At 50.7% G+C, this 22,137-nt stretch overlaps 1 protein-coding gene across 6 annotated transcripts; it reads right to left on the bottom strand.

Moving 5' to 3' along the window:
- Positions 1-11,623: 11,623 nt before the first annotated feature.
- On the bottom strand, positions 11,624-21,936 carry sirt5 (sirtuin 5). Of its 6 annotated transcripts, none has more exons than XM_035414187.1 (9): positions 21,761-21,936; positions 20,301-20,431; positions 19,178-19,311; positions 17,486-17,711; positions 16,307-16,394; positions 16,000-16,053; positions 14,362-14,485; positions 13,289-13,404; positions 11,624-12,659 (listed from the first exon to the last, which is right to left on the bottom strand). In XM_035414187.1, the coding sequence occupies exons 2-9, from the start codon at positions 20,410-20,412 to the stop codon at positions 12,587-12,589; spliced, it is 927 nt and encodes a 308-aa protein (XP_035270078.1). In that variant the 5' UTR covers positions 20,413-20,431; positions 21,761-21,936; the 3' UTR covers positions 11,624-12,586. The 6 variants fall into 6 exon arrangements, with proteins under 6 accessions (XP_035270078.1, XP_035270080.1, XP_035270082.1 ...); XM_035414189.1 differs by having other exon boundaries at positions 21,636-21,762; XM_035414191.1 differs by lacking the exon at positions 21,761-21,936 and adding an exon at positions 21,665-21,743.
- Between the last annotated feature and the right edge of the window lie 201 nt (positions 21,937-22,137).

Below are 22,137 nucleotides of genomic sequence, written 5' to 3'. Positions count from 1 at the left end.
TCTCTCCCTCTCTTTCTCTCTCTGTCTCTGTTTCTGTCTCTCTGTCTCTCTCCCTCTTTCTCTCTCCCTCTCTTTCTCTCTGTTGCTCCATCTCTCTCTCTCTCTCCCTCTCTTTCTCTCTGAGAGAAAGGCTGTCGACAAGGATAGCTGCTAGCTGCTGTTATTTTTTTTTTTGTTTTTTTGGTTTGGGGTGCTGTCAGAATGTAAACAGTGACATGCTAAAGAGCTTAGGCAAACTAAAAATAGAAGAAGCTTTGCTTGCGGAATAAAATTTTTTTCCCTGACAAGCCGGAGATTAGTGGCTCCCTGGAGGATTTTCTGTCCAAAACTCCAATCTGGACGATCAGGCAGCCGACCAACTGCAGCTATCTTACCGCAGCCAGCGCAGACTCCTCCAGATGCCCCAGAGTGAGAGAGAGTGAGGATTTCTGTTAACGTTCTTAAACACACACGCACAGAGACACACACGCACACACACACACGCACATGCACACATACACACACACACACACACACACACACAAGCTAAACACCAGAGCCAGAGCCCCCTGGAGCAGCAGGCTGCTGTCAGTGAGCTGCAACGATTCCAGCCCCACTCGGCTCGGCTCGGCTCGGCTCGGAACATCAGGAGAACGACGCGTCGCTTCCATTTCCACGCTGGCAGCCCGACACGCCCACGCTCCCTCTCCCCCACCCCGCGCCTCCCGGGCGGTGCGGGGGCCCCCCCGAGACAGACGCATCCTTCCGGAAGCCTCTCTCTCTCTCTCTCCCCAGCTCACCCCTCTTCCCTCTGCGCCGTCACGCGAACCTCAAACCAGGGCAGAGACGCCGCAGCATCGCTGCACGCACCGCTGCTCTACACAAACACTCAGGAGCAGGGGACCCCCGGCCTACAGGGGCCCTCACACCCCCCCCCCCTCCCCCCCCCCGGGTCCACATGGCCCCCAAGCTGCGGACTTTATCCCTCCGTTTCCATCCCCCCGTCTCCAGCCCCCAACGCAGGCGCTCTCTGCCCCAGGGGTGGCACGGGCTCCCTCTGTGTCTTCAGCACAATTCCCCCCCCCCCCCCCCCCCAGAAGAGCCACTCAGGCCCCTCGGTGGAAATTAAGAAAACACAATAAAGCTGATCATGCAGAGAGAATCTGGCAAAGGAGAGCTTTACACTCTAATCTCTTTATGCTCCACTCCAACAACCCCCCCCCCCCCTCCACCCCACGCTCCAGAGACTGCGGGCCACCTTGTCCCCCCCCCCCCCACACACACACCTTCTCCCCGAAGACACGCTGAAATCGTGATGAAGTCAGCTCAGCTCGCCCACGTTTAAAAAAAAAAAAAAAAAAAAAAAGCAGATAAATGACAGATAGAAAAATGGAAAAGTTCACGGCGCATTCGGTTCGGGACGCAGCGTCCTCGGGTGGCCGCGCCCGCGCGTGAATGAGCGGCTAAGTTTACCGCGTAAGGCCGGCTGGTCTCTCCAGGCTGCTGGTCTCACCGGGCCGGCTGGTCTCTCCAGGATGCTCATCTCTCCGGACTGCTGGTCTCACTGGGACGGCTGGTCTCTCCAGGCTGCTGGTCTCTCCGGGCTGCTGGTCTCACTGGGCCGGCTGGTCTCTCCAGGCTGCTGGTCTCTTCGGGCTGCTGGTCTCACTGGGCCAGCTGGTCTCACCAGGCTGCTGGTTTCTCCAGGCTGGCTGGTCTCTCCAGGCCAGCTGGTCTCTCCAGGCTGGCTGGTCTCTCCAGGCCAGCTGGTCTCACCAGGCTGCTGGTATCTCCAGGCCGCTGGTCTCCCCAGCACACTGGTCTCTCCAGGCCGGCTGGTCTGTCCAAGCTGCTGGTCTCTCCATGCCGGCTGGTCTCTCCAGGCCGCTGGTCTCCCCAGCTCACTGGTCTCTCCGGGCCGGTTGGTCTCTCCAGGTCACTGGTCTCACCAGGCCACTTGTCTCACCAAGCCGCTGGTCTCTCCAGGCTGCTGGTCTCACGAGGCTGCTGGTCTCACCAGGCCACTTGTCTCACCAGGCCGGCTATGCGGGGAACAGAGTCAGCTCCTCAGCAGCCTTTGACTCCTTGGGGGGGGGGGGGGGGGTGGGGGGGGGTGAGGCAGTAATTTGCAGTAAACAATTCGGTGTAAACAGAGGCCCACACATATTCTTTATTAAAAAATGTGGGGTTGGGGGGGAGGGGGGTCTAACACAGCTGAGACCAGCGCATTCTGAACGCAAATAAGCCCCTCCCCTCCATTATGCCTGTTTGAGGAAGCATTTGTGTCCCCCCCCCAACCCCCACCCCCACCCCCCACCCTCCACGTCACCGGCTGCAGTCCAGGAACCCTCACAGGACCTGTACGTGTGTGCCCCCCCCCCCCCCACGCCCCCCATCTCAGAGCTCAGCTTTGCCAGCTCCTAAAAATAGGAGAGGTGCAGCCAGCGCCTCCAGCCTCCGTGGGCCGTCCCTGGAGAGAGGACGGGGGCGGAGTCTCAGGACCTGACAGGATTTTTAAAGAGGTTTTTTTTTCTTTTCCTTCCTTCCTTCCTTCCTTCCTTTCTTTCTTTCTTTCGTTTCTTTTCCGTCCGAACCCAAACGCAGGGAGCAGTGAGCTGGAGGATGATCCAGGCGACTGCAGCGACAGCTCGGGATCCAGCAGCTCTGTTTCTATAAAGAGCAGACACTCAAGGAGGGGGGGATGGGAGTGAAGGGGGGGGGGGATGTAAGGAGGTGCGGGGGGGGGCATCACCTCCAGTTTGGACCAAAATGACCACGGTAAGACCGTGTGGGATTAAGAGCTTTCTGGAGCCACGCAGTGTACACAGTGCACGTGTGTGTGTGTGTGTGTGTGTGTGGGTGGGGGGGGGGGGGCGGGGGGTTCGGTGGGGGAGTTGGGGAGGTATGCAACCCAAAACCATTCAGCTATCCCACCACCCCCACCCCCCTCCAACCATCCCTGATGGAACATCTTTTCAGCAGCTTGCCCCCACCCCGCCCCCTGGGGTAGCCAAAGAGGCTTCAGATGGCAACTCTAATTAATAATAAAGAGAAAGTGGCATATCACTTAGATTCTAATTAGCAGGAGTTTAAAGAAGATTATTCAGCACCTGAGCCAGCTAACCGTAAAACCCTCCCGCGCCCCCCCCCCCCCCCCCCCCACCCCCCCCACCTCCGCCCCATTCTTCAAACAACCCAACAATGAGCTCTCAGAGGGGCTGCTGGTGTACGCGTGCAGCACAGAGAAACACAGCGCAGTGTCCTTCATCACCTCCCTCCTCTTCCTCCTCCTCTGTCCTGGCGCCCCCGTTTTCCACAGTTTACACATTTACTCCATATGGAGAGAGAGAGAGAGAGAGAGACTGGGGACAGAAAAATGAAAAGAGAGATGATGAGAAGTGGGAGAGACAGAGGTGAGAAAAGATGGGGATAGAGGTGTGGAAAGATGGAGAGGGACAGAGAGAGAGATGGAGGGAAGGGGAAATGAAGAAAGGATGAGGGCACAAGGGGAAGAGAGACAGATAGAGATATTGGGAGGGGAAATGAAGGGAGAGATAGAGAGATGGGGAGAAGAGATGCAGGGAGAGATAGAGCAATGGAGAGATAGAGAGATGGGGAGGGGAGATGAAGGGAGAGATACAGCGATGGAGAGATAGAGCGATAGGGAGAAGAGATGAAGGGAGAGACAGAGAGATGGGGAGGGGAGATGAAGGGAGAGATAGAGCGATGGAGAGATAGAGAGATGGGGAGGAGAGATGAAGGGAGAGATAGAGCGATGGAGAGATAGAGAGATGGGGAGGGGAGATGAAGGGAGAGATACAGCGATGGAGAGATAGAGAGATGAAGGGAGAGATACTGCGATGGAAAGATAGAGTGATAGGGAGAGGAGATGAAGGGAGAGATAGAGAGATGGGGAGGGGAGATGAAGGGAGAGATAGAGCGACGGAAAGACAGAGAGATGAAGGGAGAGATACTGCGATGGAAAGATAGAGTGATAGGGAGAGGAGATGAAGGGAGAGATAGAGAGATGGGGAGGGGAGATGAAGGGAGAGATAGAGAGATGGGGAGGAGAGATGAAGGGAGAGATAGAGCGATGGAGAGATAGAGTGATAAGGAGGGGAGATGAAGGGAGAGATAGAGCGATGGAGAGATAGAGTGATAAGGAGGGGAGATGAAGGGAGAGATAGAGCGACGGAAAGACAGAGAGATGAAGGGAGAGATACTGCGATGGAAAGATAGAGTGATAGGGAGAGGAGATGAAGGGAGAGATAGAGAGATGGGGAGGGGAGATGAAGGGAGAGATAAAGCGATGGAGAGATAGAGCGATGGAGAGATAGAGTGATAAGGAGGGGAGATGAAGGGAGAGATAGAGCGATGGAGAGATAGAGTGATAAGGAGGGGAGATGAAGGGAGAGATAGAGCGATGGAGAGATAGAGTGATAAGGAGGGGAGATGAAGGGAGAGATAGAGCGACGGAAAGACAGAGAGATGAAGGGAGAGATACTGCGATGGAAAGATAGAGTGATAGGGAGAGGAGATGAAGGGAGAGATAGAGAGATGGGGAGGGGAGATGAAGGGAGAGATAAAGCGATGGAGAGATAGAGCGATAGGGAGAAGAGATGAAGGGAGAGATAGAGAGATGGGGAGGAGAGATGAAGGGAGAGATACAGCGATGGAGAGATAGGGAGGGGAGATGAAGGGAGAGATAGAGAGATGGGGAGGGGAGAAGAAGAAACTGCAGGCACGCGTGGGTATTTGTCGTGGTTGCTCAGGACCCGTTCCCAAGGCAACGCCTCAGCTGTGAACCTGGGTTGTTCTGACCAGTCTGGAAAACAAATGGTTCAGCGCAAGGCTAAAGAGATGGAGCAGGCAGGAGGACCGCCATTAAAAGTCCTGTCCACCGGCGTGTGCCCCCCCCCCCCCACCCCACACGCCCCCCCACTCCTCAGCCTTGGGATGGGCCCATAAATGGGAACAGCAGGGCAGGGCAGGGACCCACAGCACAGGGTATGGGGTGATCGTTCCTTGTGGGACAGCAGCCAAAACTAACACAAGTCTTACCGTATGACGCTAACGTGCACAGAACCGCACTCACTCAGCACCGATGGGACTGCACTACCCAGCATGCCTCCCGGTGAGGAAACTAAAGTAACAACATCCCTTCACTCCTGCACTTAAAAAAGTGCTCATTAACTCTTTAAGGTGAGAGATCGCAAGCACGTGATCAGAACGTTCCGAACTGAGCATTCCGATGCTGATGTCACAATCACTTCTGGCAAACAAAACCGAAGCAGTTCTAGAACACTGACTTAGTATTTTATTTTTTTTCAAGCATCCTAAAAATCCTTGTTATGTAAAGTACGTCAGCACTTGCGCTGAGTTTTGGGTTCCCCGCTGGGGCGCTGCTGCTACGCCCTTGAGCAAGGCACTTACGCACTTCTGTGAAAATACCCAGGTAAGAGAGAACGTAATCTGTGCAAACAATAAACACAAGGGGGGGGGGGGGGGGGGGGGGGGGGGCAAGGTCTTACATGAATATTCACTCCAAGTTCACTGGCATTTCCTATGATTTTAAATGCACACTAGTACTGTTGTGATTTTTAAATCTGCAGGGTCATTAATAAAAATACTAGGCATACATGACAGAGGGGATACGACCCTTTGGGCAATGCAGATGTACACTTTCAGTGGGTTGTAAGTTCAAACCTCATGCTGGAACTAACTGGCACCCCAGAAATGTCCAACAAATTCCAGCACCATCATTTATTTTTAAATATGTTTCTTGTTCCTTTTTTCCCACTGAATAGTAGTTATGTATTCAGCTGAGCAAGCCAATCATATCTTTGAGAAAATAGCTACTTTCAGGGTTTTTTTTTGTTGTAAAAAACAATCTGAATCTTAGAAGAGGGTCTGCAGTAGTCTCAGGAGACACACACGCACACACACACACACACGTATACTCAAACAGGCCTGTAAACACACACGCACAGAGGCATGTACGCACATGAATACTGAACATCATATGACCCCCCCCCTCACACACACACACCACCCCACGAAGTAACACTGTATTGCTTGAATGTGGATATCATCTCCATAAATGTCAAAACAAAAATACTCACATTTACATTTACACTCACATTTTACACAAGCGTCTCAGCAGGGAGGAGGGTCTGGTGGGTCCATAATGAAGTCATTACGGCTCATTCCGGTGTGGGACACCTGGTCTGGTCTGCGTCCAATCAGATCCTCAGATGGCAAAGCTGACGCACATCATTCCATCCTGGTGCTGGGCTCATTTTCACTCCGCGATAAAGCTTTTTATTTTTTCCTTCTGAAATGGGTGTCTTTCAAGACAACCAACCATCTACAGAGCACGAGCAGGCATCCAAAGGTTCCAGGAAAACAGCGGCAGAATTATTAACTACTTTAATTGCACGTTATTATACATGTTATTATAGTACAGGTGCCAGGGTGATGCAGATTGTATTTCTCTGTGATTCTCAAAAGTAACCCATCAATTATGATTCATGAAGTGTACTGTACACCGCATCAGAAACAACATTTACTTTGGGCAACATCACAAAGATTTCTTGCTGTATTTTTCATGCTTTTGAATAAATAAATTTTTTAAAAACACGATAAATTAATACAGGAATACAGGAACTGCTCCGTTGACTTTGAGGTTTTTAAGTAAAAAATAAGAATTTTTTGTTTAAAAAACACAGCATGCCACATCATACCAGAGAATTTTAAAAAATGCAAAGCCCTGCTATACGTGCTCCTCCTCCCCCCCCCCCCCCCATGAAGTCAGCCAGGTGATTTCACTAGTTTTACTAATTCTACCTTCTGGCTGAAGAACTGTGCTAATGAAAATATTTCGGCAATTCAAACAAAATAAATAGCGGGGAGGATTCCCCCCCCCCCATCCCCCCCCCCCGGTTGAATGGCAGAGGCCAGAGTTACGGCAAAAACGGGCAAACCCCAAATCTTACGCGGGGGCGAAACTGCGAGCACACACCTGGACTCACAAAGGAAGCGTTTCGTTTCGGGGGCAGTGCGTACTCACAAAGGGAGCGTTTTGGGGGCAGTGCGTTCCCCGTGTGTCCCGGTGCGCCGGACCAGCAGCGTGGTGAAGAACGTGAGAGCGGCTGACGAGGAGATCGAGCCGTCTCCGTCCTTCCAGAACCTTCTCTCTCTCCGCTCGGTTGTAAAAATGAACAGAAACAACGCGCCGTGACCCGACGGGTTTTTCCACTTCCACCGCCGGCACACACGAGCAGTATGTCATTTTCAAAAATACACCAAGGCAAACATCAGGCCACCGGGTGATAATTGTAAGCTAATATTACGGAAATATCTCAAATATTTGAGCACGTTAAAGTTAATCACCTTCACAGTAAACCAGCTAAACTGCTCTTACTATGCCGCATTTATCGTGCGACACGAAGAAAGACCGTTTCCAAAGTTCGGTAACCGAGCGCCAACCGTATACCGCAACCTCACAAGGTGAACCTTTAGGATGGGTGAAAATACGACGTTGCGTCAATAGGACACCTTGTCTGAAATCTGACGCAGTACACAGAAACGGATTCACTCGACACAACTTCAGCAGAGCCTTTAACAGGCCTGGCTCCCGAGCTTTTAGCACCAGCATATCAGAGCATTAATATCCCCCCGTTGAACGTTAGCGGTCTGCTAAGCGTTAGCGCTCTGCTAAACGTTAGCGCTCTGCTAAGCGTTAGCGCTCTGCTAAGCGTTAGCGCTCTGCTAAGCGTTAGCACTCTGCAAAGCGTTAGCGTTCTGCAAAGTGTTAGTCTCTGCTAAGCGTTAGCGCTCTGCTAAACGTTAGCGCTCTGCAAAGCGTTAGCGTTCTGCAAAGTGTTAGCACTCTGCTAAGCGTTAGCACTCTGCTAAGCGTTAGCACTCTGCAAAGCGTTAGCGTTCTGCAAAGTGTTATCACTCTGCTAAGCGTTAGCGCCCTGCAAAGCGTTAGCACTCTGCTAAGTGTTAACGCCTTGCAAAGTGTTAGCACTCTGCTAAGCGTTAGCGCTCTGCAAAGCCTTAGCGCCCTGCAAAGCGTTAGCACTCTGCTAAGCGTTAGCACTCTGCAAAGCGTTAGCGTTCTGCGAAGTGTTAGCACTCTGCTAAGCGTTAGCGCCCTGCAAAGCCTTAGCACTCTGCTAAGTGTTAGCACTCTGCTAAGCGTTAGCGCCCTGCAAAGCCTTAGCACTCTGCTAAGTGTTAGCACTCTGCTAAGCGTCAGCGTTCTGCAAAGTGTTAGCACTCTGCTAAGCGTTAGCGCCCTGCAAAGCGTTAGCACTCTGCAAAGCGTTAGCGCTCTGCAAAGCGTTAGCACTCTGCTAAGGGTTAGCGCCCTGCAAAGCGTTAGCACTCTGCAAAGCGTTAGCGGTCTGCAAAGCGTTAGCACTCTGCAAAGCGTTAGCACTCTGCTAAGGGTTAGCGCCCTGCAAAGCGTTAGCACTCTGCTACGCGTTAGCAGGCAGTACTGTACAACACAGGGACTTTTTTTTTATTTTGGGAGCGAACGAGTAATCTGAAAACGTGGTTTCAAACAAACTCTCTCGTCCTAATGAGGTACCACGGCGCCGATGCCTCCGCAGGGGGCGCCCCCGCAGACCCGAAAGCCGCGCGCTTCGAGAAGGCAGGTACGCGCAGGTGCAGGTGAGGAAAGCTTCGCTCCTTTGAACACAAAGAGGGCCTGCTTTAAAATGCACGCGTTCCGTAACCGATACAAACGTCCGTAGGAGCCTTCCTGCGACTCACGTCCGTGTGAGCAAACCTTCAGGAATGACAGGAAGTGAGGAACGTGGGGGGCAACTGAAGGGCGGGATTCTGCCCTCCTCCCGCACTGCAGTTGAAAAAAAAACTTTTAACCTGGTGTTACTACAGCATTAATGGCTACAGCCAGTGTTGTTCTTTCTGCAGTCATTTTGCCCTTCGACACAAGATAACGACCAATTAAACTCCAGTACAATACCGACAAGTAATACGCGCGGTGCAGTGCGCTGCTTTGAGGATGGCGCATCAACGTGCTTACACGCAACTGTTTATATCTCGGGGAAAGGGATATCTGGTTTTAGGGGTTTAAGGGTTTTTTCTTCTTTTCTTCTTTTGCGCAGACTGTCAGAAAAGTTGTTTTCCCTCCATTACTGCGTTTTAACAAATGGAAACGGAACGCGACGAAAATTAGATTAAAAGTAAAGAACAACGGGTGAGAAAGCCACTGGATGAGCTTCTTTTCTTTTTTTTTTTTGTTTTTAAAGAGGCGCGTGTGGCAGAGCAGGTACCGCTACACGAGTTTTCCGCCCCACGAACCTCCCCTTCGGTCTGCGGCCGTTAGAGATTTACGACGTCGATAAAATTCAGAGCAGGACTAAATCTCACTTCGGAAGACGAAGGGGAGGGACCCTGCGATTGCAGCACGCGTCAAACCCAATTTTCTTTTTCGCTGCATGCTTTATAGCACGCCTGACAGGATGCCAGAAACTACCTCCCCCCCTCGACCCCCCACCCCCCCATCATGCCCCCCCCCCCCCCCCGGCGGTCGCTAGGTTGAAAAAAAGAAATATAAAGATGATGTAAAATAAACATTATCTTCTCTGACAGGCACACAGTGACCTGAGGCGAGCCCAGGTGAGCTGTCCCATCCCGGGTGGGGGTGCGGGTGAGGGACCCTGGGTTGCTAAGGCACCTGCAGCCTCCTTTGGTTAATGGGGCACCTGTAGCCTGCTTTGGTTAGTGGGACACCTGTAGCCTGCCTTGGTTAGTGGGACGCTTGTAGCCTGCTTTGGTAAATGGAGCACCTGTAGCCTGCTTTGGTTAGTGGGACACCTGTAGCCTGCTTTGGTTAATGGAGCACCTGTAGCCTGTTTTGGTCAATGGAGCACCTGTAGCCTGCTTTGGTTAGTGAGACACCTGTAGCCTGCTTTGGTTAATGGAACACCTGTAGCCTGCTTTGATTAATGTAACACCTGTAGCCTGCTTTGGTTAGTGGGACACCTGTAGCCTGTTTTGGTTAATGGAGCACCTGTAGCCTGCTTTGGTTAGTGGGACACCTGTAGCCTGCTTTGGTTAGTGGGGCACCTGTAGCCTGCTTTGGTTAATGGAGCACCTGTAGCCTGCTTTGGTTAATGGAACACCTGTAGCCTGCTTTGGTTAGTGGGACACCTGTAGCCTACTTTTGTGAGCGGGACACCTCTAGCCTGCTTTGGTTAATGGAGCACCTGTAGCCTGCTTTTGGTTAGTGGGACACCTCTAGCCTGCTTTGGTTAGTGGAACACCTGTAGCCTGCTTTGGTTAATGGAGCACCTGTAGCCTCCTTTGGTTAATGGAGCACCTGTAGCCTGCTTTGGTTAGTGGGACACCTGTAGCCTGCTTTGGTTAATGGAGCACCTGTAGCCTGCTTTGGTATTAGGGCACCTGCATCACTGCTGGACACAACCTTATAAGTCCAGTCCTTATACAGGCATTTGTATTACCTGTACAACTATCAGACCTATCAGGCTTATTTGTGTTTCACAAAGTGCTCATTAGGAAATGACAGGATTGACAAAAAAAGATTTATTTATTTTTATTTTTTTAAAGATGGTTAGCACCATGTCAGGTGACGGCGTTTATAAAATGGTGCCCAAAGAGGCGCGGCGCTGCGGTACTCCGTGTTCCCGAAGCCGGGGCGGCTGTCATGGCAGCCCGCGCGTCTCGGCGCGTTCCTGCATTTCACGTCTGAGCGCGCTTCACGCAAATAGCAACACCAGAGCTCTTCAGCGAAAGAAAACACACACACACACACACACACACACACACACAGAGCTCTCAGCAGGTCTGCTTCGGTGTTTTTTTCTTTCTTTCTTTCTTTCTTTCTTCTCTGCCGCGCAAGACGCTGAAAAGCGTCTGGTAGAACCGCGGGACGTTCCGGAAGACGAGCGCTAAGAGCCGCGCGTTTTCTCCGGTTAATTGACAGACGCAGGTTCCCGTCTATCTCTCCGCCGCAGTGACGGCTATATTTAGCAGTGAGAAATCCAAAGCTGGGAGAAGGTGCGGGGGAGGGGGGGGGGGGGGGGGGGGGGGGGGGGGGGGGGGGGAGGGAGGAGGAGGAGGAGGTGGGGGGGGTTGGGGGGGTTGGGAAGCACTGCTGTAACTGTTCCAGCTCACACACCGGAGAGAGCAGTGTGCGCTTGTGCGATAAAATAAAAGCACATCCCCCCGCCCCCCCCCCCCCCCCCCCCCCCCCAGAAACAGGAGAAAAGGGGGCACAAGGTTCGGAAGAACGGACACGGCGCAGAGCACGGCGTTTCGTGGACCCCGGTCCGCTCTGTCCCGTGGAGCGTCCAGCGCCAAACGGCAGAAAGTGGGACAGGCTAAAGAAACGGCGGTTGAACACTGGCCTCTGCCGTCTGAGCGCTTCACCAGCAGCGCTGCTGTAAACACCGCCCCCCCGAGCCGCCCCCTGCCCCCTGGCTGGCCGCACGGGTGCCTGCAGAGCCTCTTCCTCAGCCTCCTCCTCTTCCTCCTTCGGCCCGGGAAATTCCACCCCCCCCCCCCCCCCCCCCCCCCCCGCCGCCGCACAGCAAAACGCAGGAAAAACGGACAAGGGGACAGGAAATGACATCGCACACAAAGGGAAGTTGGAGAAATTGCCTTTTTTATCGTCAAGTAAATAACAGTTGCATAGGATTACAACCCAAAACAACAAAAAAAAAAACCAAAAGCATCTGAGCAGCATGGATGTTGAGACAGAGAGGTGAAGACGCCGCGATTCAGTGAAATGCTCTGCACAAGTGCTGGGGTGGGGGGGGGGGGGGGGGGGGGGGGTCCTGTTCCTCCAGACGTGGAGACCCCCCATGTGGAGGTAAAGCCTGCACGCACCACCGGCCTCGTTACAGGAAGCAAAGCGTTCTCCGCAGCGACAACGCTCACAAGCATTCTGTCATCCGGTTACCGTGGTGACGACACCCGACCCAAAGCGCTAAGACTTCCCCGCGTTATAAACCCACTCAATCGGTAAAACTAGTGTTCTCGAATGCACTTGCAACCTTTACAATCCTTCACTCCGAGAAGATTTCGTGCCAATTGCCCCTAAACGATGTGCCGGTCAATGTCCTGAAGGGGGGGGGGAGAGAAAAAACTTCTAGAAGAAATTACTTCATTTCCGACTACAGTGCAGACAAACATAAAATCATCCCTAATATTTAAATGTGTTTATCCCCATTGCAACTACACACCCCCACCCCCCCCCACCTCTCCAAAACGGCCCCCAGCACCCCCATTGGTTTCCTGCTGCGCAGTCACACCTATTAGTGAAGTGTCAAAGCCAGTCACACACAAAACGCTTCCATTCACAAACCCAGGGATGTACGGGGGGAGGGGGGGGGGGTCTGCAGTAGCATCTGTAACAAAATCCCCACGCCACCCCTCCCCCCCTTTCCCCATCCAAACTCCCAGAAGAATTACACAGTAAAAACACAGAGGTGACACAGGGCTTCAAATCCATTTTTGGAAGTGGACCAGAGGGCTTCTCCAGCTAGCCTGTGGCAGTTGGGATGTACCAAGTGCTCTCCGTTTGGGGGGGGGGGGGCAGCTTCCTTCAGATGATCTCCGTCTCGTGGCGTGCCAGGGCGGGGGGCAGGGTGGTGCCGCAGGGGCCCTGGAAATGGAACCTGTGACCCGAAACCCACGTGGGGGGTGGGGGTGGGGGGGGGAGAGAGACAGCAGTCAGTCCCTCTGTCCAACCGAGCGGGGTGACAGACAGACATCGTACACTGAGGTTTGAGCCCCAACGTTCCAGCCAAAGAAGGAAAACAACCCCCCCCCCCACCCCAATCAATGCTAACTGAATGCAATGCAATGTAATGCACTGTAATGGAATAAAATGTAATGAAATGCTAACAGGCTAACACGGCCCAGTCACTGGATTAGGGCACAGATTGAAGGGGAACCATCAACCAACCACAGCATTGCAGGGAAGAGAGAGAGAGAGAGAGAGTGGGGGGGGGCTCACACTCATACCGGATGTCTCCTGTTTTGGCTGCCCCCACCGGCCAGCTCTGGTGTCAGCGGGCCGTCCAGAAGTGGGGGGTGGGGGGTGGGGGGGGTCACTGTGTGGGGGGCTGGACAGCGTGCACCTGCCCAGGACTCTTAGAAATTTCCCCACACAGCCCTGACCTCAGCCTCCCTGCCCACAGATCCCTCTGCTTTCTTTAACTGTCCTTAACACACCCTAACCCTAACCCTAACCCTCACTCACTCTCTCTCCTCCCCATCCCTCATTGCTAGGTCCCTGACCCACCTGAAGCGCATGGTGGCGGGGGTGTCCTCCATGTTGAACTCTGCCACCGGGACCCCTCTGGCCGCAACCTGGGGGGCAAATATGGCCGCCGGGTACACGATGGAGGAGGTGCCAACCTGCCAATCACAGGACAGGGCGTGCTGTCAAGGCGTGGCCAGAGTCAGAGTCAGCGCCGAAGCCAGCGTGGCACAGCTCAACAGCGCCAGACCAGCCGCCGCCACCTCAGCACGAGCCAACCGGGCTGAAGGCAAAGCACGTTCAGTCTGTACAGAAGCTTCCAGAAGGGATTCTGCCCTGTCGGCCATGCCGACGTGACACCAAATACCGCCAAGGCACTCCGGGTCAAACCGCTAAATTTTGCGCGCTGAAGAAAAATCGCCCGATTTCATACAAAATGAAGTCTAAGGAGCAGGAGGAAGAGGCGCCAGCATTAAAAAAAAAATAAAAAAAGGAATTACCATTTTAATTGAACCAACCCTTCTGGAGTGAAAAGTTAATGAGATCTGCCACATTATAATCGCGGGAGCCGGCGCGTATGAGCGATGCGTTTCCTGGAGCGTCGGGGTCGATCTTGACGTTGTCGATATCATAGCGCCCAAAAGGCTAATTCGGTTTCGTCGCGACGAGGTCGCTACCATCCTCTCGTGCGGCCCCCCTTTCCCGTTAAAAGATGCGGCCGAGCATCGCCGCCGCTGCCGCCGCTAGGCGCGTAACTGCAGCCTGAAACCAGAGGCCGCTGAGGAATTTCACACTGGCGCTGCCCAGGGCCGGAGCGCTCTTTAAAAGACACGCTGGTACCAGAGCCGGGCACACAAGATACGGCTAACGGGCTAACGTGCTAGCGCGCGCGTGATGGTACCGGGTCGCGTAAGGACGGCTCGTAAGGAGCCAGGCGCGCAGGATACGGCTAACAGGCTAACGTGCTAACGCACGCGGCGCGGCGCTACCAGGTCGCGTAAGGACAGCCAGTTCCTCCTCGGTTCCTCCTCACTTCCTGGCTGCCGGGAAAACAAACGGTGACATTTTGTCTGACCCCGTTTTGGGAAGGTGACGGGGGGGGGGTCTCGACTCACCACCAAGCAGAGGTCACAGGTCTCCAGCTCCCTCTCCACCTGCGTCAGGATGTCGGCGTCCAGGGTCTCCCCGAACCAAACCACGTTGGGCCTGAGCAGTCCGTTACAGCCACTCTCCTCACACCTGAGAACGGTATCCACACATGCAACTATGTATGTACACACACAAATATACATACATATAGGTGTACATATATGTATATACACACATAAATATATATAAATAATCCCATGAAAAAATATTTTCCCCCTTCCTGATATCCTCTATTACTGCACAGTTGTTGTCACAATTTGATATTAGTCTTTCACATCGCTGTGGTGGAATTTGGGCCCACTCTTCTTTGCAGAACTGCTTTCATTCAGATAAATTGGTCGGTTTTTGAGCATGAACTGCTCGTTTCAGGTACTGCCACAGCACCTCTAATGCCTCCAAGTATATATATACACACACATACATGTGCGCAAACTATACACATGCACACACAACTATACATATTCATGAATACATACACATATGTAATGTACATACATGTATATATCGCCTGCACACACAAGCACACATACACAAATGCACACACAACATATAGACATACAAGCTCACACAGACAGTACACACAGCATTTAAAGTGCTGACAACGTTTTCCTCAGTATATAATGTCTGTGATACACCGTCATCTGTTCAGGTCTTTTCAACCTGTACACTAAATTACACGATGGAACGCACACAAACGTTCTGCACCAACACATTTTCCCGCATATCTGCTGAGAAAACAGTCCTTCTCTCATCTCTTAATTCGGCCAGGAAATCGAGTCAGAAGATGATCAGCGACATGATAATGATCTGTTACACGGAACGGAAATGGAATCTTAGGATGCCGGACGCCTGATTGAGAATCGCAAAAAATAAAAAGCCTATAAAAAAAAAATATATATAGCAGCCAACCTGTTCTTTTGACTGGCACAGTCATTAACAGTGCAGGAGATGTTAACAAACCCAGGCAAGACGAGGGGAAATTCGTTTTACCTCAACCCCCCTGGGCTGAATATTACGTGTGGGAGTAAAGCAATGGTGCTCAGTGAAGATGTGTTTTTCTCATGTTCCTCCATTGCCCCCCTGTGGTAGGAGCATGAAACAGCAACTTATATGTCTGCACCTATCTTCAAGAACCATGTCTCCTATCAAGAAAATCCACAACCTTGCGATGAACATAAAGAACCACATTAAGACATATACATTTATAGGATAATTAGGTGTAGAGGGTTCCTGTGTAAGTATTGACAAAACGTTGCATAAATGGGATTCACTGATTCATCTCCATGTAACAGAGTGACTGACTGTGGCCAAGGTCAACTCGCCATATCGGTTACTTACTCATCTCTACTATCAAAATCTCATTAGATTTCTATCTTCTCCAAAACATTCATCAGTAGTGGAAGCTCTCTTTGCTAATGCACCTAATGCACATACAAGTGTTGGACAATTTAAAGGTTTTTTGGTTAAAATGAATCGTGTGCTGAACATGCTCATTGCATTACTCCAGAGGGGATCATCTGGGTCTGAAGGCGGGAGTTAAAGAGAGTGTTCTCAGGGCTCTCTTAGCCCGGAGGTGAAGCCGTCGTAAAAAAAAGGCCACAGACCTCGGCAGGTCCTCCACGGGGATCTGGGCATCACTGGTGTCTGGGTCCGGGGCTCTGGGGAGACGAGGGTTCGAGAATCAAGACATGCAAAGGTCTCCCTACAACCCTACGACCTATGACCCCATGACCCTACGAGCATTCTGATTAAGAGAGTATCACTGAGAACAAAAGACGACAAGGATTCACAAGGTTTCCTTTAAAACAGTAATAGATATTTTTAATAGAGATGAGGCTGGGTCTTCATTAGCTTTACATCAACAGCAAGAGGGAAATGAAGATGACGATGATGATGATGATGATGCCTTACCCTTTGCCTTCCAAAGCAGGACATATCGGACTGTTGTGATTGGCGGCTACATTCCCACAGCTGGTACACCGGGTCTTGAAGAGGCTTCCTGAAGACACAGGCACACACAAGAGTGGATTATCAGCACTGCTGACCTTACACAGGTAGCAGCAGCCTGGGCTGTATCCTGGCTTCCCTTTCTGACCGGTGGTAGCCAGTGGCTCTGCGATAAGCAGACCACCCCTCATATGAGTGACTGCCCTGTTGGCGCCGAAGTGCCCCCCCGCTGTTTTACACACACAGACTCAGGCTGGCGGGATTTTCCCCCGGTCAGCTGACGCGCCTCCTGTCGCCTTCTACGGGCGTGTGCGCTCGGGGTCTGTTGCCATGGTAACCGCATTCCTCCACACCGGAGGAGCGACGGAATTTGCAGGAGCTCCTTCGCGGAAAAGGAAACGGCTCTTTATTCAGCTTTATTCCTGAGGTGTTCCCGCTCAAACCAGGTTTACGTTTTCCACGAGCTTCCTTGATGACATTAAGATTTGCAATGTCAACGGGATTTTTTTTGGTGCCAGGTAACCAGGGCTACACTAGCAACAGTGCCACATTTGACAAAAGGGGACATAAATATTGAGGCAGGTTACATTTCGAATACATTCCCCCACCCCCCCCCCCCATACAGAGGCACTCGCTGTCCTTCCCCAGCGACCCACGGCCAGTTTGACCGTTAGAACCGCCAACAGACCGATATGGCTAAACGTGCCGGAGAGGGACCCCGAGCCAGCGAGGAAAGAAAGATGGCCGCACTGGGACACCGGCGAACGGCCTTCCACGACATTACAGGACGCGGACGAAGGAAGCGAGCGGGAAGCCCAGCTAGCGAGTCAGCCCGGTGGTGTGTCGAGCATCGCCGCCGCTGCTAGCCGCACCGCGAGGCGCGTAACTGCAGCCTGAAACCGGAGGCCGCAGAGGAATTTCACACTGGCGCTGCCCAGGGCCGGAGCGCTCCTTAAAAGACACGCTGGTACCAGAGCCGGGCGCACAGGATACGGCTAACGGGCTAATGTGCTAATGCGCGCGCGCAATGCTACCGGGTCGCGTAAGGATGGCTCGTAAGGAGCCAGGCGCGCAGGATACGGCTAACGAGCTAACGTGCTAACGCGCTAACGCCCGGCTAGCGGGTCGGCGACCGGCGCTCACCGTGGATCTCCATGACGTGCCGGGACCCGGCGCGGCGGTGCAGCTCGTCGATGTTCTGCGTGATCACCGTCACCGCCCGGCCCTGCCGGCTCAGCCGCGCCTCGCACTCGGCGATGGCCAGGTGCGCCGCGTTCGGGCTCTTGGTCAGCATCACCTCGCGCCGGTAGTGGTAGAACTCCCACACGCGCGACGGGTTCCGCGAGAAGGCCACGGGCGTGGCTAGGTCCTGGGGGGGGGGGGGTGGGGGGGGTGGTTGGGTGGGGGTCAGAGGAACCAGGAAACGATAAACGAAAATGAAGTGACAAACCCCTTACCGGGCTCACCTCCACAACACCTGACACAAGTCAACAACACAGGAACCAGGAAACGATAACAGAAACGAAGAGACAAACCCCTTACCGGGGGTCACCAAAACAGTACCTGACACAAGTCAAAAACAAAAAAAACAACTGAAAATCCCACCCTCACACTGGACAAAGGTCATCAGGGAAATGTGCGCCAAGGAAAACAGAATGCAGCGGTCAGTGATTTCACAATGCATGAACTGACCTGCACATCCTCTGGCCAACTACATTTTAAAAAACAAAAACAACAAAAAAAAAACATTTGACTAAACCTTTCAATAAATCCAAGCACTTTCACAATCACAAATCTCCTACATTCAAATGAGAGCACTTTCAAAGGATCCTTACATACAGAAAAAAACCCTCAGATACAGCCTCACTGTTGAGTCCTTTCCGCATTGACTCAATCTTCAAACAGAGATGGAAAACTGTTGTGCCAACATCTGTTCACCTCATCGATGACACAGCACACCATAATTTCAATGTTTCACTTCATTTTCGGATTTAACGTAGCCTGAAATGTATTTTTTCTGTTTTTTTTCCCACGTACTTTATGCAGGGAAGTTCTTAATGAAATTCCCTCAAAACAATTCTTCACTTCTAATTTGCAGTAATAGCAATGTAATTTAGAAATTTCTAAATGCAATTTTCTATAACTTTATTTCTTAATGCAATTCAGGGTAAATTGTTTAATTTCTTGCACGCAGACTGCTTCACCTTAAGTTGCCCCAGGGGGAAGCTAAAGCTGTTCTATTCCGTTTTGCTCTCCCCTTGTTTTCCTGCCTTGGTCACATGATGTGAAAGGTCACTCCGGACGAGGGTGATAACCTTGGAAACGGCGACCGTGTTCCCGCAAGGCAGTCCCTACGCTACCGCTGCTCCTGACTGACGTTAGCATCGGTTATCTTGTTTACTGATAGCGGCCGCCGTTGCACAAGGGTTCTCTCCTCCTTTCAGTTTTCTCCAGCATGCTGTTTGCGAATTCATGTGGATTCCACATGACAAGACCACCCTGAAGCCGGGTTGCGTCAAACGAAATAAAACAAATAAAAACATGTTGTTACCAAGCTGCCAAAAAAGTAAAAAGTAAAAAAAAATAAAATAAAAAAAAACACTTTTTAGGCAGCATTGGATCCGTGCTCAGCGAACCTACCCTGGGTAAATAAAGATTAAATAAATAAACAAATGAATGGATGAATGAATGCTTATCGAGTTTGATAAACCATGGCCTCCAGCAGCACAGCCAGCAGAGCTGCGCCCTCTGTGCGTGTTAAACTGCGCGAGGGGGGTGTGAACCGCGCCCGTACCCAGCGGCGAGAGGGCACAGGTGCCGGGGGTTTTTTTTTACCTGCGCCTGCCATGTCCTCCAGTACCCGCCCGCACCCCGGAACGTGGGCACCCCGCTCTCCGCGCTCACCCCCGCCCCCGTCAGGATCACCACGTGCTTGGCTTTGGAAAAGACCTTCCGAAATTCCGCCAGGTCTGCGGGTTGAGAGGGAGAGACAGAGAGAGGGGGGGAGAAAGGGAGGGGGGGGGAGACAGAGAGAGAGGGGGAGAGAGAAAGGGGGGTAGAGAGAGACAAAGAGAGAGGAGAGAGAGAGAGAGAGAGACAGAGAGGGGGGACAGAGAGAGACAGGGGAGAGGGGGGAAGAGAGAGACAGAGAGACAAAGAGAGAGAGAGACAGAGAGAGACAAACAGAGAGAGGGAGAGGTGAGTGAAAGAGAGCGAGAGAGAATCTGGATGAATTCATAGTGTGACTGTAACCCATGAGTGAAATTTTTAGAGCAATCCTGTCTTCAATTCATGGCACACAGGACAACAATTCAACCGCAGTACAATGGGAACAAATTAAGCCAAAGCTAGAACTGCCTGAATACAAAACCATCCCCTGCATGTACGTGGTTGAAATGTGGGAAATCGTCAGAACAGCCAGAAGCACATTACATTACAGGCATTTAGCAGACGCTCTTATCCAGAACGACGTACAACAAGTGCACGTTAACTCTCAAGTAGTTGCTCTAAACCCACTTATCATGGATACACTCAGGAATATTTTTTTAAATATTTTTTTTTTACCTATTGTGATATCACAAACACAATTATCCTTGATTATATTTTCGCCCATTTTTGTATGGCAGGACCGTAAGACACCGTACTGGAACTGAAAAATCCATAGATTGCCTTCCACAAAGCAGAACTTAATCTCTTCCCAAACCCTTACCCTCCTCTGTAAATGCACAGGGTTTTCCATACACATATATTTTTTTATCAGAATACTGTACATGTCAGACATCTCCCTGAAACATTTTAATTGCTATTGTTTACAACAACAACAAAAAAAACTATGTCAAAGATCTATTCAAATATAATGATCAGTGTACTGGTATCAGGCATCACCACTCTGTACAGAAATCTCTGTACTGAAAAGGTAAGTGTTTTAAAAAAATTTTAAAAAATGTATTACCCTTACCTGAGCTAGGTCGTGCCATCTCAACTAACAGCTTCTTTCTGCTAGAGACGCTACTTATTCCGCCACGCAGTTGAGGTACCAGCCCCCTTGACACCAGCTGTCGAAGGATCATTGATTAAGATTTCACAGCCCTAAAAAGGAGGGGGGAAAAAATCAATAAACGCATTCTCAAAATGCTCACCACGCGCGTGCTTCTATCCAAGCTTCGCCAATACACGTCAAACAAACAAAGACTAAAGAAAATCACTTCCTTGTCTGATTACTTCCTTGTCTGTATTTAATGTTAAATACCTAACGGCACTACAATGCGAAATAACTTACGTATTTGACACAATATATAAGGAAGTCATTTCCAGTATAAAAAATAAATGTTCCTAAACACCTTGCCAAATGGAGTTTAATAAGTAGAGATAACAAGTAAATTATGCTTACTCTGTCAACGGCACATTACGAGTAAAGAACATTTGGTTTCACGGCATTAAAATGGGCACTATTTTAAACAACTTAAAAATGTATTTGTTGTATATGTACGTTTTGTGTAGCAAACTCTTGGATAATGCATATGTTCATCATAAATAGTTCCCCTGCCGTTTAACAAAACGCATAAATTTATAGACTAGCTATTTACACAGCCAAGCTTGGTAGATAGTGTTCGACAGGTGTTTTAGAAGCGCTGAACCTAGAAATTACGTCATCATATTAGCACGTTGTCTTTGATAGACAGCAAGTTTCTCGGTAGAGGTGCGAACCTTAAAACTGCAGCTTTTCTGCGTATCCTGAATTTAAGAATTAATTAGCATTGGTCGGCTAATTCAGCTACTATTTGAACCAGAGTGGCTAACAGTACACACTTAAAGTGCAAAGTTAATTAGCAGCTCATAACGCTAACTAATCTAGCTAGGCAGCCAAGTCAACGTAAATAAGTATCACCTTCAAAGGGTTGACCAAACTTAGCTAGGCTAGCCAAGTTTGACTAGGTCTAGTCCAGACTTGCAGCTGGCTAGCCTGTGGCTAGTTACAGCAACAGTACCTATTTGACTGCTAGCTTCTCCTTTCCTAAGCACACAATTTACGTGCACAACCCTGCGGACGCGATGGCTAGTTTGCTACATTACAAGCGATCATAGCTATGTGCTAAGATACCCACAAACATTCAGCAAAAGAGCGAGGCTGGCTAACAGTTAACCAGACAATTGAGCAAACCGAATAACCAGTCTAGTAGCATTAGCAAGCTGTCTGTATTTTACAATACCATTGCAAGATAGCTAACATTAGCGAACTGATGTTAAACACATATCTAGAAACATTTCCGTTAATTTATTTATCTTTCGTTACTTTGCTAGCTAAACATCCGAAGGACCCACGTGTGTTCCCATACGTTAAATAATGGCCAACTCGAATGTCATATTTTTTTATTTGAATATTTGCTGCTAGCTAGCAGGACGTCCAATGTGGCTTACCCTCCTCCAACTGTAATGACATTATCGGGGCTCTTCAAGTGCGGTCAAAATGCGATGCAGTCTCGCCGTTGTTTTTTTAGCTCCACATACTCAACGCTGATGGTCGTGATTTGTTAATATTTTGCATCAAGAGTGCTTTTTCACTCGCCAGAGGCAGCGCAGTGAAAAGCAATAACACCGTCATGTTGCAGGATGAGGAGATATTACGTTATAGAAAAGTGCACGTTAAGTATACAGAGCCCTCTCGTGGACTAAATTAAAAATACCCACACAATCACAACATAAAAATGTGCTGGCTCTTGGCCGTAAATTCCGAAATAAATAGCGATTCAATTATTGATATCGCTTCTCGGGTTTATATTTTATCACAACAGTGG

This window comes from Anguilla anguilla, chromosome 4, assembly GCF_013347855.1.
Source record: "Anguilla anguilla isolate fAngAng1 chromosome 4, fAngAng1.pri, whole genome shotgun sequence".
Lineage (NCBI taxonomy): Eukaryota > Metazoa > Chordata > Actinopteri > Anguilliformes > Anguillidae > Anguilla > Anguilla anguilla.
Note: the sequence above shows the minus strand (reverse complement) of the source record. Positions and strands in the feature narration are given on the sequence as shown.